Below are 17,662 nucleotides of genomic sequence, written 5' to 3'. Positions count from 1 at the left end.
TTTGTGTAGTTTTAGGGCTTAGAAAATTATAAAGTAGAAAATTATGTTTTATGGGGACCTGGGATCGGATTATTCTCATTTTAATGGTTTCCTATGGGAAATTAATTTTGGGGAAACACTTTTCGCCTTACACACTCTGTCTGGGAACAAATTAAGTTCATAAGCCAAGATATCACTGTATTTCATTTTGACAATAACTATCTTATCAAATTAGAAAGGGATCAATTAAAATTAAGAGAAAACAAAAATAACATTTAAACAGAGGTAAAAAGCACATTTTATCAAGTATGAAATCATCATACAATAGTACGATAATGTATTTTCACCACATTTTACAACAACATTCATTTTATTTGTATTCAAATTGTAAAAACCGCCAACACTCACCTGGGGTGATTTGAGGAGCTCCTACTGACATTTTAACGGTGGGAGTGGTTGGCTCGTTGATCCGTGCCTTGAACGTGTGCCGAAAGGGGGCCCTGCCGTCCGGTCTTAAAGATTGTCTGTCAAGGAACGGAAGTCTCTGCGCTACCGTTGAACTCCAGTCTTCCATTTTTGGTCTCGGGGTGGTCGTTTGTCTGTCAGTGTAATATGGTGGCGGGCGTGGCTGTCCAAGAGAAAACATCAAAATAATACAAAATTAGCTTAGCATTCTTCGAGCAAAAGTCAACCATGAGCGAGAAAGGACAACAACAAATCAATGAGCAAAGACTTTTCCTGTAACACGAGGTTGGTCTCAAGAACAAAGTTTCTCAATTGCGGCCACAGAACTGTTTTAAAAACTCAGCTGTGAAAGCCTGTTTGACTTGGCAACATGATATTTGCTCAAGTATGTCTGTGTAAGCTCTTAGTCGTACAGGAGTGGTCCATCGATGAAAAGGTTTCTACAGCCGTCATCTGTACTTCTTTGAAGGTGTCAGATATTTCGCTTCTTATCCAAGATGCTTCTTCCGTGAACTAATGTCTTGCTGGTAGTTTTGGCCCTATATATATCCCTACTGTCCAGACGTGGCGGTGCCGGACTCTGCTATGTTTGGTCCCTGTTCTCAGGTTGGGGGAGCAGAGGACTACTCCCTGCGGCTCCACTGATTACTTAGGTAGAGAAAAGGAGTCAAAACCAAATCAGGAGAGCACTCACAAACTGTGGGTACCCTCAGTGGTTTTTTAACAAATGTCAAAAGGAAAGAATAGGGAATGAAACCAAAAATTCTGAAGATACAAAAAGGAGAGGGGTAGCAGTACCTTACATTGCAGGAGTTTCTGAAAAACTACAGAGTCCTTTGGCAACATGAAATTCCTACTTATTTCAAACCGATAAACACTTTCAGGCAAAAATTAGTGCATCCAAAAGATAGGCTGCCAAATGAAAAACAAAGTAACGTAGTTTATTCAATACATTGTTGGAATGAAAATTGTAAAGAGCAGTACATTGGGGAGACTCAACAAATTCTCAAAAAAAGACTTGATCAACATCGCAGGGATAATACTAGTGGGCCTCAATCAGCAGTACCTATGCACCTAAAAGCTAGTGGCCACTCATTTGACGACAATGAGGTTAAAATCTTAGCGAAAGAAAATGGTTTGAAAGGGGAGTAAAAGAAGCGATTTTCATAAAACAGCAAAATCCTTCACTTAATCGCCATGGTGGTGTGAGGTTCAGTTTGGATCGTTTGTACAATAGACTGCTTAGGCAACATAGGCTTAGTTATGCTGATGAGGTGATACCAGGGCAATCAGGCCAGTCGTCAGTCAGGACAATAGAAGTAATCAGTGGAGCCGCAGGGAGTAGTCCTCTGCTTCCCCCAACCTGAGAGCAGGGACCAATCATAGCAGAGTCCGGCACCGCCACATCTGGACAGTTGGGATAGATATAGGGCCGAAACTACCAGCAAGACTTTAGCTCGCTGAAGAAGCATTTTGGATAAGAAGCGAAACGTCCAACACCTTCAAAGAAGTACAGATGACAGCTGAAGAAATCTTTTCATCGATTTGCTCAAGTATGTCTATCATGGGTAGTCTCAAGAAGCTTACCCAAAACCTGACAGGAAGTCTGCCATTTTGGCTTGAAAGTACAATTTTTCAGGTTCATTTCCATTTTAAGATGGCCTTCATGGGCAAACTCTTACTGGAGTCTCCACCCAATTGTCATTGAAGCTTTGATACTTGACATATGGATAATGTGATAATGTGTTTACGATTATATTATGTTGGTGTGTGTATGTGTGCGTGGGTGTGTGCGTGTGTGTGTGTGTGTGTGTGTGTAGCGGGGCAACACATTGTTGTCAATTTGGATGACTTAGCATAAAAGCTGAAACTGTCAAAAGCTCATTATTATGGTACCTATTGGAAATGGATCAATTAGTTGTCCTTACCGTAATTTGAGTCCTGCGGGAGTCTCCCGAAAAGGTGGGCATGTCAGTCCTGGTTTGGGGAGATAGCCTATTATCACTACCGGAGGCCTCGGGAAGTCTCGGAGGAAATCCACCGTTGGGGATGTAGCGAAAGAGAACGCTACTACTGTCTTCACAGATATGGCTGAGGAGTTTCTTCTCCAGGGCTGAAATGATCATCGGTTTCAATAGTGTCTCTGATTAGGGTTGCGGGGAACTGAACCCGATCGCAACACATGAATGTATTTAGGATGCGGCAAGAATCTTGAGTACAGAGGCAAAGGGAGAACATGTAACTCCAAACATAAAAGCCAGAGATTCAAACTTCAGAATTCTGAGGCATACCTGCTAACCACTAAGTCAACGTCCTACCCAGCGAGCGACCTTTAACAACAAATGACAGTACAATCACCTGGTAGCATTTTGAAGTCGTCTATGAGGAACATGTGGTCAGCATCTGGTTCTGAAGCCATGAGGTCCAACTCCTTCTTGAACTCTCTAAAAAAGTGGTCGCTGGTGTTCACCACCCCGATCACAAACATCTCGATGTCACCCACTTGGGCCTCCCTTACCACACTCTCAAGACTAACAGAGTCCCTCTTGTCAGCCTGGCCATCAGTGATAACCACGGCCACCTTTCTGACTCCTGGCCGAGCTATCCGGAAGAGCCTGTTAGCCCGGTGGATGGCGCTGCCCGTGAACGTGCCTTCTCCCATGTATGTCATCGAGCGCACCGCTGCCTTCACCTGATCTCGAGATGCATCCTGGCTGAGGCTGACTACCACCACGTTGATGTGGCTGTAGAGCACCACGCCCACTCGGGTAGTTTCTCGGCTCACTGATGCTTGATCCACCAGGCCGCTCACAAAATCCTTGACTACCTCGAAGTTGTCAGGTCCAACACTCTCCGAGCTGTCGATGACAAATACCAACTCCAGGGGGCTCTGCCGGCATGTTACTCCACAATCTGGGATGAAAGACTGAATGAACAAACCAGGAAAATGGAGCAAGTGCTTCTCAATATTTTTACTTACTGCACATGGATTGCACGATTTTGAGGACTTCTTCCCTCTGCAAAATGCAACATTTGGGTTGAAAATGGCCACATTATACAGAAATTATGGTTACGTGTTTCTTCAAATCAAATAAATTATCTTGTTTGGACCACATGCAATTTTCTTCAGTCCGAAATTCAAGTTTAACCATGCATCACATTTGATGGGCCTGTCTACCATGAGGAGACCTCCAAAAATATAAGCCATGTTTGAAGATTCACAGGAAGTAGGGCAGTTTGGTTTGAAATGCCCGTTTTTCAGGGCGGTAGCACTTCTCAATGAGTTGGAAAGCATTAGCATTTGACTCTGGTATGTCTGATCATCATGATAGGACACAAATAAAGAATGTTGTGAACTACTGTAAGTAATTTTTGAACCACTGCCAATTGATCGTACAATGTTGACCAATTTTGATTCAGTGGCAACCTTAAGTAGCACTGAGGGAAAAAAACAACATCTTACAGTCAGTCGGACAGTGTTCAGAGCACAGAGGAAAGACCTACCCTAAGTCCAGGTTCTCCTTTTTGTCCGACTCTACCCTGTGATTTAAAATGGAGTATGTGAGCAAATACTGTTTCACAGTGTAATGTCAGTCAAAAGTTAGATAAAAGCTCAATTCCTTCAAGATCCTTGCTGAATCGCACTGTTGTGGAAAAAAGAAATCAGAAACCCCCACCACACACACACACACACACACACACACACACACACGAAACGATGATCTCAATTTACTCGTCTACATTTCTACTATTGCTTTGTCATAACCAAAAGGAAAATATTGGATTGGATTTGGATTGGATTTGCCTTTATTAGTCTCACAGTGGAGAAATTTACATTACATTACATATTGTGCAATTGTATCATCTTAAATGAATTCTTTGCAATTACCTACCCTGGTAAGGTGTACCGGGCAACTAGAAAGAGTCCTTCAGGGCAGATCAAGACCCTCGACTTACATATGGTACAAACTTGATGCAGTGCGCTGGCAAAATGGCTTCCCAAAGAAAATAAATGGAATCTGCTGCCTTAAGAACCATCTGTTCAGAATTAGTAGAACCACAAGGTCACGTACCAATGGTCCAATAAGTCCTGGTTCTCCAGTTGCCCCTCTGTCACCCTTCTTTCCTTTCTCACCAGCAGACCCTCGGTCACCCTGAGACAAAAAGGTAACATCCATCGTGTCAATCCCCTAACACAAAGATGTAAACAAAAGATAACTAGAAGTCAGAAGGACACCTTATCACCCTGTAGTCCAACTCCAGCAGGACCCCTGGAGCCAGGGATCCCCTGAAATCCAGGCTCCCCCTAGAAATAAATTATGATGTTTACACCTGACTAACAGGAAGGAAAGTGGAATCAGCTGGTTTTTGGTTTACCTTTTGCCCTTGGATGCCCTCTCCTGCGGATCCTTGTGGACCTGTTGGTCCTATCATGCCAATGGAACCCTACAGGGATTAAGCAAAGATTCAGGTTACAGTGAACATGTTTCTACCTCTGGATTCACGTGTAACCTTCAAAAAAATAAAACAATTCTGGGTCTAACTACCTTTGGCCCTTGGAGTCCAATCCCCGGTAGTCCTACAGGTCCAGAAAGCCCAGGCAAGCCTCGGTCTCCCTAGATTCAAGTAATTAATTATATTCTAATAGAAATACCTTGCCATACCTTACCTTTGCCCCCGGTAGGCCAACACCATCTGCTCCGCTCTCTCCTGGCAATCCAGGATGTCCCGGCGCACCCTGAGACCGAGCGTTTTGCATGAGTTTGTACAAAGACTTAATACTGATGCTGCACTGTGTTACTCACCGGAGGGCCCGGAACACCTTCACCTTTACCTCCAGGAAACCCTGAAGACCCCGGAGGCCCTCTGTCACCCTTCAAAACAGAATCAGAATAATCTTGAATAATCTTCATTGGCCAGGAATGTAAGGACTACAATGATCAATTTACCTTGGGTCCAGTTATACCCCGCCCAGGTTCTCCCATAGCTCCAGCGAGACCTTGTGGACCTGGATCTCCCTGAACAGAAAACAACAGGTATTGTAGTTCAAACAAGTTTCATACAACGGGACATAAAACTTCCGATAGCCACAATTTAAATAATACTGTACAGCAATACTATACAGTATTATCTTTCAAATTGAAAACACTATTACAAAAATGTTGGTGGTTTTGAAAGTCTTGGAACAGATTAATGGCCTTTCCATTCATTTCAGTGGGGAAATTAGTTTTAGAAATACAAACACATTTCACATTTTTGAGTCAAAGGTGCCCCACGTTCTCACCTTTGCACCAGGTAGTCCTCTCCCAGGTTGTCCAGGTGCACCGGGTGGCCCGATAAATCCCGGATCCCCCTAAATACAAAAACGCAACGAACTTGGGAAGTCACAGTTCCTAGTCGCAAATTGCTCAAAATAACTTTCGAAAGTCATCGTCCTTACCTTGGCTCCTGCTGGTCCCACAGGACCAAGAGGACCTGGCTGACCTCTGGACCCTCGGTCCCCTCTGACTCCCTGGCAAAAGACCGCATGAACTTTGTTGAAATGATGACAAACAATAGAGATTGTAGAGTTTTTCATCACAAAGTATATGTGATGGCATGGTCAAAGGGTCTCCGATAAAATCAAAAGCTTCACCTTCTCTCCAGGGGCACCTTTACCGGGATTGCCATCTAGTCCCCTGGGCCCTGGAAACCCGATGTCACCCTAGCGTTGAGAAATCCTTTACTTCTTTCGTGGAACATGTTTTGTAATGTTGGTACAAACAGTGCAGTGGCGGTACCTTTAGTCCCGGGTTTCCGTCTTCTCCCGGCTGACCGGGTACGCCTGGGAGTCCCTCAGCCCCTACGTCCCCCTGAGGAATAAACTCAAAAGTCACACGTGGTCAAATGCCAAACAGTAATTAAAATATAAATAGTTTTGAACATTATTGATGACATTTTATGATGTGAGTTTGTGGGAACTAACCTTTGGGCCAGGCACTCCTACACCTCTCTCCCCAGGTGGTCCTGGTATTCCAGGAAATCCCTGATTTCCCTAAATTTAGCACAAACAAATGTAATCAAATCAAGACACACTGTGTCCAAGATCAATAGCAGAAACGTTGATGGCAACCATACAGTTATTTGCCATTACGTCTAACAATTTCCCTTGATAATGCACCACATGATGCTTCGCATTGCCATTGGTAACCCAACCAGTCTGACTGGTTTGATGGACGGGATGAATTTATATCATTTGCATAATTGTGTGTGAACATATACAGAGCAATTTTGACACAATCAAAATGCTAAATAGCTGAAATGCCCATCAGGATTAACAGTAGGAAACGGACACCTCCCACTACATTACCTTAGGACCCGCAAATCCCACGCCTGGACCTCCTCTGAGGCCTGGAGGTCCAGGTGGGCCTTGATCACCCTGAAGGAAAGAAAAGAGACACTGTATTCAACTTCATATTTTTTGAATGATATTTCCTTCGGGTTTTAGGGGGGGGTTACCTTTTCTCCTTGGAGTCCAACACCAGAAGCTCCAACTGGGCCTGGAAAGCCAGGTGGGCCGACAATCCCCTGAGAATAAAAAAAAAATCTGTCAAATGATCATTAAATGCAAAGCCACAGTGGACATTTGTTTTTCAAAGGGAAACTGTTCGGAGATCCGCCACAATTGGTGAAACAGTATACAGTACAAAGCAACCATGTAATAAACTATTAATAAACTATTAAATAAACTATTAATAAAATAGTTTTACCGTTTCTTCCTTTCCCTTCCTTTCAACAGTTTCCTGCTTAATAAACTACGTAAACATCTTATATACACTTTTTCATTCCCTAATGTTCTTTTCCTTTCGGCTTTTCCCTTCAAGGGGTCGCCAAAGCGAATCTGTAACCTCCATCTTCAGAGGTATGATACTCAGTGTTGTACCACAATAGTATGAATGCAATTTGTTTGCCCATCTATAGTGTTTTGCATTGCATTAGCATTAAGCTAGCATTACTTTCAGGCAGAAAATAACTGAAAAATCTTTTTGAAAAAAATCTAATCAAAAAATATTTTAAAAAATTCCACAAATTAGTGAAATCACGAGTTTTGAATGTCAACTGTATTGTGAACAAAATATAAAAAACTACATTGTAGCAGTGTTGCAATTGACAAACTGCAACATAGTTTACATGCCAGACATGTCACCAAGTTGCAAAACAGATTCTTTTACCTTGTCACCTTTGAACCCGATGCCAGGTAGCCCATGATTGCCCCGGGGTCCTTCAAATCCTCGATCTCCCTGTAGAATGTCAGCACAAAAATAAAGACGATACTAGCCATAGTACAAAACTACTTAAATACACTTACAGTGTATCATATATATATATATATATATATATATATATATATATATATATATATATATATATATATATCCCTACTGTCCAGAGGTGGCGGTGCCAGACCTCTGCTATGATAGGTGCCTGCTCTACCGGCAAATTTTAGTTCACTGACGAAGACTCTTGGATGAGAAGCGAAACATCCGACACCTTCAAAGAAGTACGGATGACGGCTGAAGAAACCTTTTCATCGATATATACAGTGGGGCCTCGGTTTACGAACACCTTGCCTTACCGAGTTTTCTTTTTACGAACGTTACATTTATTAAAATCAAACCTTGACATATGCACTACTTTTCGGGATACACATGGAGCGCCACCCCACCATGACAAGAACACCAAAGCACACGACCGAACAGCGCCCCAGCCGGCCTACCTTTCCACACCCCCTTTCTCTTGAATGCACACGTCGATCGTCTTCAAGGATTTATAATGGATAGTTTTGCTGTTATAGGACCGAAAAAGACCCCACCACAGGCTCGTGTTCAGCCAAAGAAGACACAATGCAAAATTACAGTCGAGGAGAAGAAGGGGATCATTGAGAAACACGAACAAGGTGTGCGTTTGTCTGACTTAACAGCCCAGTACCAATATGCTAAGTTGCGTGTGTTGCTAAAGGTGTTCCATCTTGTCAAAGCAACGGGCTGGGGCAATAGAAGAGGTTGAAAAACTTCTGTTAATTTGGATTAACGAAAAGCAGCTAGCCGGCGACAGCGTGAATAAAGCAATTATATCCGAGAAAGCACGGCTAATTCACTCTGACAACCTGGAAGTTCGCCATTTATTGGCCGTTTATTAAGGGATCGTTCCTCGAAATGGTGAAAGAAGAAGGCTATGTTCCTCAGCAACTATTTAATGCAGATTAGACCGGCCTTTTTTGGAAAAAGATGCCTAACCGGACTTTCATAACACAGGAAGAGAAGTCTGAACCCCATTCCATCAAGCCATCAACGACCATCACAAAGGTAAATAAGACGACTACGTACAGTTTATTTATTTAATTACAGTCCTTATGGAATGTGACTCCTTTCAAACAGCAATTCTCTCTGACCTGCCACTCCATTCCATCAAGCCATCAACGACCATCACAAAGGTAAATAAAACAACTTTATTTTACAGTGCACTGTATTTCTTTCATTACAATACAATAGCACATTTATACATAGAATAAGGTATATTGTTTGTACTTTAAAGGCTTATTTAGTTGAAAATTATATTTTATGGAGTACTGGGAACTGATTATTCTAATTTTAATGGTTTCCTATGGGAAATTAATTTTTGTGATACACACTTTTCCCTTTACACACTCTGTCTGGGAACCAATTAAGTGCGTAAGCCAAGGTCCCACTGTATTACAATGTCCTATATACAGTAAAGTCTCGTTATATCGATATCGGATATATCGATAGTCCCGGTTATATCGATACTATTTCTATGCACGCACAGAGAAAATTACATGCAAACAGGGTCGGATATATCGATAGTCCCGGTTATATCGATATTTTTTCGGACTCCCTTGAATATCGATATAACAAGACTTTACTGTATTTAAAAAGAGAGTTCCAAAAGATAAAAAAAAATACTTGTACTCAAAAGTTAAAGACAAATAAACTGCACTTAAAAATGTACTACTGTCACATGATACAAACTTTGAATTCAGTGAGATACCGCTAGAGGAAATTCAACCATTTTTTTTACATTATACGTATTCTGTTGTGACCCACCTTGGGTCCTGCCAAGCCCTCTCCAGGAGGTCCCGGGTTGCCTCGAATTCCGGGTGGTCCTACAGGACCCTGAAAGAAAAGAGCATAATGTATGTGTATAATAATGTATATATATTGTAATGTATGTGTGCATCTTAATGTAACTGAAGTAAAATGTCTCCTATTTGCCACAAAGAAAACAAATGCACACTCCAAACTGAGTTGATTAAAAAAATAAAATAGTTCATGAGGGACAAAAAAAATCAAGCATCATTTACGATAAAAGACAAACCGCTGATAAAATTCAACATGTCTCAGAAAAACAGAAAACAACACACGAACATTATGTTAATGCCTACCGGTAGTCCCGGTTCTCCAACACCAACTAGACCAGCTTGTCCAGGTCTTCCCTGGTTGCCTTTTTCTCCCTGAAAACAAACCGTTTGAAATGAAAGTACATTTTACACGATTGTTCATCTAAATGATGATAAATTACGCAACCTTGGCTCCTGGAAAACCAATCCCAAAATCCCCCGGTGGTCCAGCATTCCCACTTGTCCTCTGTCTCCCTGTCAACCAAAATAAACACGAATTAATAAATGTGAAATGACTTTAAAGGACAACCGACGCCACCGGACAAGTTGTGTCCATAATTTGTAAAATCACTTCAAATGACTTCTACTGAGCGTGTTTTACAAAGATTCCACCGCATATAGCTATATTTTACATTTTAAGACTCGCGCTGAATATTCAGGAAGTCTTGTTTTCGAGTTGATGACGATCCCCACGTGACGCCACTAAAGGAACGCCCCTGACCGAGAAAGCGACACACAATGCATTTTGTGGTACTTTGTTTGGTCTGAAAACTTTGTGTTGATGGCGAAATTAGAAGGAAAACACATAAATAACACGATGGTGAATCGTTGTGTGTTGCACCGAGACAGCTATTTGATATTCGCTGATATAAATTCCCAGCAGACAAATCAGCCCATTTCCAACAGAGCTTGGGCGCCATCTGCATTTTCTGGGTGCTACATTGCTGTCATTGACGGCTCGAATTGATATGGGAGGACTCCTTTAATCGATTACAAACATTTATGCTTTCCTCTTCAGAACTATTTGAATCATATTCATAACTGGATGAGTAACAAGAAAGCATCTTCTCCGAATCTGAAGCCATTGTTTTGATTCTCGAGAAAGGCAAGTCGTCTTGGCGTGACGTCACGAACAAGGGGGTGGCACTTTCTGAAACTCGCCATTTCCGGTTTCATTTTGAAGTCGTTTTTGGACACTTTAAGTCATTTTTATTGGTGTTTTTCTTTTGACTACAAATATCAGCCTGCGTGTTTTGGGTATTTTAGATTCTATAAAACGTTTTTCTGATGTCACTTAGGAAACAAAAAAATGGTGCCGGTTGTCCTTTCAATGAGAATTCCAAGTATCGTTGGCCAAATCGTCAAATGAAAACAAGTGGCAACCTCCATTTCAGCACCAAAGAGAAGTCTTTGTGAATAATCCTTTGTGAATTCTACTTTGAATTCCATGCCTGAAATGATCTCATGTGCTATAAATCGATTCATATTCCCTCGTCGTAAAGACATCTTTGTCCGAATGTTGGGGGGAGCTCGACCCGAGGGTCCGTTCGTCAAAGGTCGTTTACTGTATGCGTGTGATTGTGTGACACACCAAGCAATGACACGATCAAGTCCAGTGCTCCATGCATATTTTGTGGGAAAATAACCATTACAATGCCTCCAAATATTTGATCATAATTCTTGCTTTCTTTTCTTGACATTTTACAACTTTACTTAGATCAAAGTCGATTTTTAAAGGATCCCTAGAAAGTGGCAAAAATACCTTAAATTAGCCACAATAACCAAAATGGAAAACATATGTTTTCAAACATGGCTTCTTGAGACTTTTTTTGTGAGTCTGAACATGATAGACATCCCTTCTGAATTTTATATTGCAAATTGAAATTGACTAATGTCGCTGAGAAAAAATTAAATGCAAATCTTGGGTCCACAACTGGCCCCAAATGTCTACTTCAAACTAAAACAGCAAACCTTTTGTGGGTCTACTCATGATAAATATCCCACCAAATATATTGCTCAATGAAGGCAGCTTTGTGGGCTGAATTAAAAAAATAGGGGCCCGAAGACTGAGCCCAAATGTCAGCTGTGAACGAAAATGTTCAACTTTATGTGTGTTGTCTTGGATTGCCTCTTGATACTTTTTATTATGTCTGCTCATGGTAGACATGTTAACCGAATTTCAATTCCAAGGGCATGGACCCAGTTCCAAAAATTGAATGGTTAGATATGCTAAAAATTACTTTTTGTCCGGTCGGGCCCTCAGGTCCAATGTCTCCAGGTGGTCCAATCTCACCCTGCAGAAGACATTTCATATCTTAATGCAACATTGAAATTATATTTTACCAATAATGTCACTTATGTTTGCAGATGACATTGTGATCTGTAGCGAGAACAGGGAACAGGTGGCGGAGAAACTAGAGATGTGGAGATATGCCCTGGAAAGGAGAGGAATGAAGATCAGTCGCAGCAAGACGGAATATATGTGTGTGAATGAGAGGGATCCAAGTGCAAGCGTGATGCCACAGGGAGAAGAAATAAAGAAGGTGGAAGATTTTAAGTACTTGTCCAGAGCAATGGAGAGTGTGGAAATGAGGTGAAGAAGCGAGTCCAGGCAGGCTGGAACGGCTGCAGAAAAATGTCAGGTGTGATGTGTGATAGAAGGGTTTCAGCTCGGATGAAAGGAAAAGTGTATAAAACGGTGGTGAGACCAGCCATGATTTTTGGACTGGAGACAGTGCCACTGAAGAAAAGACAGGAAGCTGAGCTGGAGGTGGCAGAGATGAAGATGTTGAGGGTTTTCTTTGGAAGTGACCAGGTTGGATAGGATCAGGAATGAGTACATTAGAGGGACAACTCATATTAGAGGCTTTGGAGAGAAAGTCAGAGAAGCCAGACTGAGATGGTTTGGACATGTCCAGAGGAGTGGAAGTGACTATATCGGGAGAACGATGCTGAGCCTTGAACTGCCAGGCAGGAGACTGAGAGGAAGACGTAAGAGGAGTTTTATCTGTTTTAACTGGTGTGAGGGAAGAGGATGCACAAAACCGGGTTAGATGGAAAACACTGATTCGCTCTGGTGACCCCTGAAGGGAAAAGCCGAAAGGAAAAGAAGAAGTGACTTCATTTTCAAACACAGTCAGTGTAGATCAAAGTCACCGTCTCAGTCTTTCATGTTCTATAACTTTCCAGGACAAAATACTTTTTATTCGGACAAGCCAGTGTCCAGGTCGCTCCGCTAATCCCGCCACACAAAGTCCAAGAAAAATATCCTGCGAGTTTGGATTCCCTGCTTTGGGATGAGGATTAGGCAGAAGCCGATACTCACATTCCATGAGTGCAGAGGTGAATACAGACAAATTTCGCTTCCACTCCTGTTGTACGGTTACACTTTGATGTCCACGTTTTGTTGCAAAAAGAATGCCTGGGAGAATATGTTGCCATATGATTTTATACTAACATAATAGTACAAAGAAGAGTATGCGAGAGAGCGCGTGTGGGTGGGGGTGGGGGGGCGGGGTCGAGTGACTCAAAGTGTTCCGTCAATGTATGAGAAGTGCAAAATATATGAAATATTTAAACAAAAAACAAAAAAAAACTCAATTTAAATAAAGAAAAACTGAGTTGCGGATATTTGAATTTTAATCAAATTTAATTGTAACTAGAGCATAAATTTTCTCTAGAAAAGTCAGACTCTATTCTTATTCATTTCATATTTGTTTGGGGAGATAAGAGAAAGAGAGAGAGCGAGAGCGCAGAGTTCATATTGAATTGAATGACATTTATATAATTTTATTACATCTGAATACTTCACCTGTTTGCCTTTTGGTCCTTGTGGTCCGGCAGGCCCTTGAAAACCCTAAAAAATGGTACAGAATTAATAATCAAGGGTGCTAATTGAGCGTTTCTAATCGAAATTATAACATTAGTCTGTAACATACAGGGCCACCTTTCACACCGGGTGCTCCACATTCTCCTCTGTCTCCCTGAAAAAATGGACCATTTATATGTATCCTATACCATCAGTCCTGTCATGAAGTCACTCTTGATTAAATCAGACACCCACCTTGCTACCCTTGAAACCCGGACGTCCCTGCAAGATAGTCCTTCACAATTAAAATACTCACCTCAAATCAACAGTGTGAAATGAGATGACGCTTACTTCATGGCCATCACTTCCTGGTTGACCGTGCCCACCGGGTTCCCCCTTAAATGGTGATAAAAAAAATCCATAAACATCCGCAGATTGGCTTTTGAAATAATTTCACTGAAATATCTGGTGGCGTACCCTTGCTCCTTTGGGACCTGGCATCCCTCGAAAACCTTGATCTCCTTTTCGACCCTGAATTGAAACGCGTTGATGTTAAAACTTTCGCTGACTACTGGTTAAATGCATTCAAGTTCCATCTAGAAGATATGAGGGATGTGAAAATAAGTACAGTAAAGTCTCGTTATATCGATATTCAAGGGAGTCCGAAAAATATCGATATAACCGGGACTATCGATATATCCCGACCCTGTTTGCATGTAATTTTCTCCGTGCGCGCATAGAAATAGTATCGATATAACCGGGACTATCGATATATCCGATATCGATATAACGAGACTTTACTGTAGTCAGACTGTTCTGGCACAGTAAATATGGGTTAACAAGGTAGGTTGGTACAGTAGGTAGGTAGTTTGGTAGGTTAGGTTCGGTAGGTACAGTAGGTAGGTTAGGTAGGTAGGTATGGAGGTACAGTAGGTAGGTAGATAGGTCGAATAGATTAGGTAGGTGCAGTAGGTATGTAGGTAGGCCAGGGAGGTAGGTAGGTAGGCTAGTTAGGTAGGTATGGAGGTAGGTAGGTACGATTGGTAGGTAGTTAGGTTAGGTAAGTTAGGTAGGTCGGTTAAGTATGTAGGTGGGTGGGTAGGTTAGGTAAGTTAATTAGTTAGGCAGGTTAAGTAGGTAGGTAGGTGGGTAGGTAGGTTAGGTAAGTTAGTTAGTTATGTAGGTATGTTCAGTAGTTAGGTAGGTGGGTAGGTTAGGTAGGTAGGTAGGTGGGTGGGTGAGTAGGTAAGTAGGTTAGGTAAGTTAGGTAGGTAGGTGGGTGTGTAGGTAGGTTAGGTAAGTTAGTTAGGTAGGTAGGTTAAGTAGGTAGGTATGTTGTAGGTATGTGGATGGGTAAGTAGGTAGGTAGGTTAGGAAAGGCAGGTAAGTTAGTTAGATAGGTAGGTTAAGTAGGTAGGTAGGTGGGTAGGTTAGGTAAGTTATTTAGGTGGGTTAAGTAGGTAGGTAGGTGGGTGGGTGGGCAGGTAGGTAGGTTAGGAAAGTTAGGTTAGTTAAGTGGGTGGGTGGGTAGGTAGGTAGGTAGGTAGGTAGGTAGGTAGGTAGGTAGGTAGGTAGGTAGGTAGGTAGGTAGGTAGGTAGGTCGGTAGGTAGGTAGGTAGGTAGGTAGGTCGGTCGGTCTGTGATCGGATGGATGGATGGATGAATGGATAGATGGATCGATAAAAATCTCACCTGATCACCTGGTGGACCTGGCTGTCCAACTCCACACAAACACATCTGTGTTTCAGGACACTAATAATAAGAACATGAGAAATGAATCAAAATGATTGTTGATGATGTTGTAGTTGACATTCATTCAAGTGATAAGTCACCCAAAACAGGAACACGTACCTCTTGTAATACGACTGAGCCCTGGAAGAAAAACAAGAACCGATTAAGGCGACTGAAGGGAGTGAGAAAACAGAGCAGGGCAACAAAATGGAGTTAGTGTCTTAAAAATGCAGCATAAAGAGCTAAGGTGGAGTTGCGACATGAGCGAAAGATACCACTTTAATTTTTCAGCGGGATAGACAAGTTTTATTCTTCCATAAATAGTTTTCAAAACTTTAAAAATGTGTGTTCATAAAAGACAAGTTGAGTCTTTGCTGTGTTTTTTAAAACATCTGCCGTAGTTTGGGGTTTTGATGAGCACATATTTTCAAAAACCTCAAAGGATATATTGTCATGCAAAGATATCCACACAACTCTTCTCACCATCTCTTTAAGCAGCCGCTGCTCCAGCCAAGGGTCTTGAAGACTTTGCACAAACTGTTGAGCCGGCGCGCTGGCAACGGCCCTCAATTTGGCACTGTTGACCCCCTGCCGGGCGATATGCGATAGCCCCACCGCAAACATCTTCACGCCGTGTTCCTTGGCCTTGGTGGCGGCCACCAACACGTCAGGGTTCCGCGGGTGGTCCGCGCCGTCCGTCATCAACACGGCCACACGGACGCTGTCGTCGGGGGTCTCCTTCACCAGCAGCTCCGTTGCATTTCCGATCGCGTAGGTCGTGTATGTACCATGGCCGATGTAGTTCATGATGCTGACTCGATCGTGGAAGGCATCCAGGTTGGTCCAGGCCGAAAAGTGCTGCTCCAGAGACACGGAGCTGCTGTACTGCAAGGCCGCCAATCGCACACTCAGCGTCCAACCGGCGACCTGCAGCATGGACAGACGCGTACTGAAGCCCAGCACGAACGCCTTCTGTTTCTCAAACAGGCTGATCTTGGCACTTTCGGAGCTGTCCAGGATGAAGACCACTTCCAAGGAGCATGGGCGACCACCTGCCGGTAAATGCACCACAAAGGCCATTGGATGTGTTTTCACTGATTAAAAAGAACTTTATATTTCTTTTTGATCAGTTCAGCAAATGTTGATACCACAAAAAAATATTTAAAATGTACGACATTCTAAATTGGAATATTTGAAAAACACACACACACACACACACACACACACACACACACACACACACACACACACATATATATATATATATATATATATATATATATATATATATATATATATATACATTTTAAATTAGATTTAATTAGATTAGAGCAACCTTTATTAGTCTCGCTGTGTAGAAATGTACATTTCACAAGAGCAAAGTCATAAAAGGAAAAGGGAAGGAAAATAAGTTGAAAAACAAAATACAGGAGCTGCTGCAGAGGTATCCACTCTCGCGGCGCCATATTGAAGTCATAAGAACTTTTTTCGAAACACCAGAAAAACTGTTTCACTTTGATAAATCATAGCAGAAAAAATTATCATCTTCCCAACCCAACACGTTTTGGGTAAAAATACAAGACAAGTTAATATTGTCAATTAAAGAATGGAACATCGGTATTGTAAACATCTCAACCGAACATACATGTGTCTTTGATGACACCCCCATAGAGGTTTTGTAAGCAATCCATTTTCCAAAAAAAACATCAAATACTATTTTGTCACGATTTCATAAAAATCACAACCCAAATTGGACAACCCTACAAACACATGAAGTTGTGTAAAGGTGACATCTCAAGAGCCAGTTTCAGGATAGACCACAAACCAGCAGTTGAGGACCAGTGATTTGATATCTTCTATGAACATCAATTTCTTCCTAACTGATAAACCCAGTCAATTTACCTACTCACTCACTAATCAATGAATCATTTTTAACCTTACCATTTGGTCCATCCTCATACAGCTTGTAGTTATTCCTGCGTCCGTTGCGCCTCTGTGCGGTTGTCCAGAGTGGCCGAGACCATAGCAGGAGGAGGATCCATGACAGTCCTCTCAACTTGAACACCTCCATTCTAACCCATAAATCAGATTATTTAAACAAGATTGCCTTCAGATCATGTCAATAACCAACTACACAGACCAAAAACACATGAAAATATGAATATACTGTATTCTCCTGACATGCCATGCTTTGTATGCATAATATGCTAAACATCAGCCTCAATACCGCTATAGTAAAAAAATCCAATGAAGCAAATAGTTGTGATTTTTTTCTTATGTCAATGCAGAAAACAAACAAAAAATGTTTCACAAATGTTGAAAGATTTACCCAAAATGTCATTGGGCCACTTGTTGCTCTTTGCTCAGCTGGGGTCCTTTCGGGGCATCCCGTCTTGGCAAACCCAACACAGACTGACTGTGGGGTAAAACTGTTGTGTCCTTTTGTTTGAGTGTGTGCGTGCGTGTGTGTGTGTGCGTGTTTGTGTGTGCGTGCGTGCGTG

At 42.0% G+C, this 17,662-nt stretch overlaps 2 protein-coding genes across 2 annotated transcripts in view; one reads left to right on the top strand and one right to left on the bottom strand.

The window, feature by feature from the left end:
• ngly2 (N-glycanase 2) overlaps window positions 1-3,134 on the top strand; it is a 15,378-nt gene extending 12,244 nt beyond the window's left edge. The window contains exon 12 of the mRNA XM_088999359.1: window positions 2,998-3,134. Within this exon, the coding sequence (XP_088855485.1) occupies window positions 2,998-3,012 (15 nt within the window). The 3' untranslated portion in view covers window positions 3,013-3,134. The remainder of the gene's footprint in view (window positions 1-2,997) is intronic.
• Window positions 1-17,662, bottom strand: part of col28a1b (collagen, type XXVIII, alpha 1b) — an 18,796-nt gene extending 1,134 nt beyond the window's left edge. The window contains 35 exon segments of the mRNA XM_088999363.1: window positions 388-607; window positions 2,373-2,557; window positions 2,803-3,357; window positions 3,425-3,461; window positions 3,949-3,984; window positions 4,518-4,598; window positions 4,682-4,750; window positions 4,822-4,890; window positions 4,992-5,060; window positions 5,114-5,182; window positions 5,250-5,318; window positions 5,394-5,462; window positions 5,729-5,797; window positions 5,885-5,956; window positions 6,080-6,148; window positions 6,225-6,296; window positions 6,410-6,478; window positions 6,794-6,862; window positions 6,943-7,011; window positions 7,656-7,724; window positions 9,549-9,617; window positions 9,887-9,955; window positions 10,029-10,084; window positions 10,087-10,096; window positions 11,863-11,916; window positions 13,434-13,478; window positions 13,561-13,605; window positions 13,686-13,712; window positions 13,782-13,826; window positions 13,908-13,961; window positions 15,123-15,182; window positions 15,282-15,302; window positions 15,645-16,213; window positions 17,103-17,233; window positions 17,491-17,662. Coding sequence (XP_088855489.1) covers window positions 388-607; window positions 2,373-2,557; window positions 2,803-3,357; window positions 3,425-3,461; window positions 3,949-3,984; window positions 4,518-4,598; window positions 4,682-4,750; window positions 4,822-4,890; window positions 4,992-5,060; window positions 5,114-5,182; window positions 5,250-5,318; window positions 5,394-5,462; window positions 5,729-5,797; window positions 5,885-5,956; window positions 6,080-6,148; window positions 6,225-6,296; window positions 6,410-6,478; window positions 6,794-6,862; window positions 6,943-7,011; window positions 7,656-7,724; window positions 9,549-9,617; window positions 9,887-9,955; window positions 10,029-10,084; window positions 10,087-10,096; window positions 11,863-11,916; window positions 13,434-13,478; window positions 13,561-13,605; window positions 13,686-13,712; window positions 13,782-13,826; window positions 13,908-13,961; window positions 15,123-15,182; window positions 15,282-15,302; window positions 15,645-16,213; window positions 17,103-17,232 — 3,340 coding nt within the window. The 5' untranslated portion in view covers window position 17,233; window positions 17,491-17,662.

This window comes from Hippocampus bargibanti, linkage group LG06 (genome assembly GCF_051943395.1).
Source record: "Hippocampus bargibanti isolate YZ-2025 linkage group LG06, ASM5194339v1, whole genome shotgun sequence".
Classification (NCBI taxonomy): domain Eukaryota; kingdom Metazoa; phylum Chordata; class Actinopteri; order Syngnathiformes; family Syngnathidae; genus Hippocampus; species Hippocampus bargibanti.
This window is presented reverse-complemented; position numbering and strand designations above follow the sequence as displayed.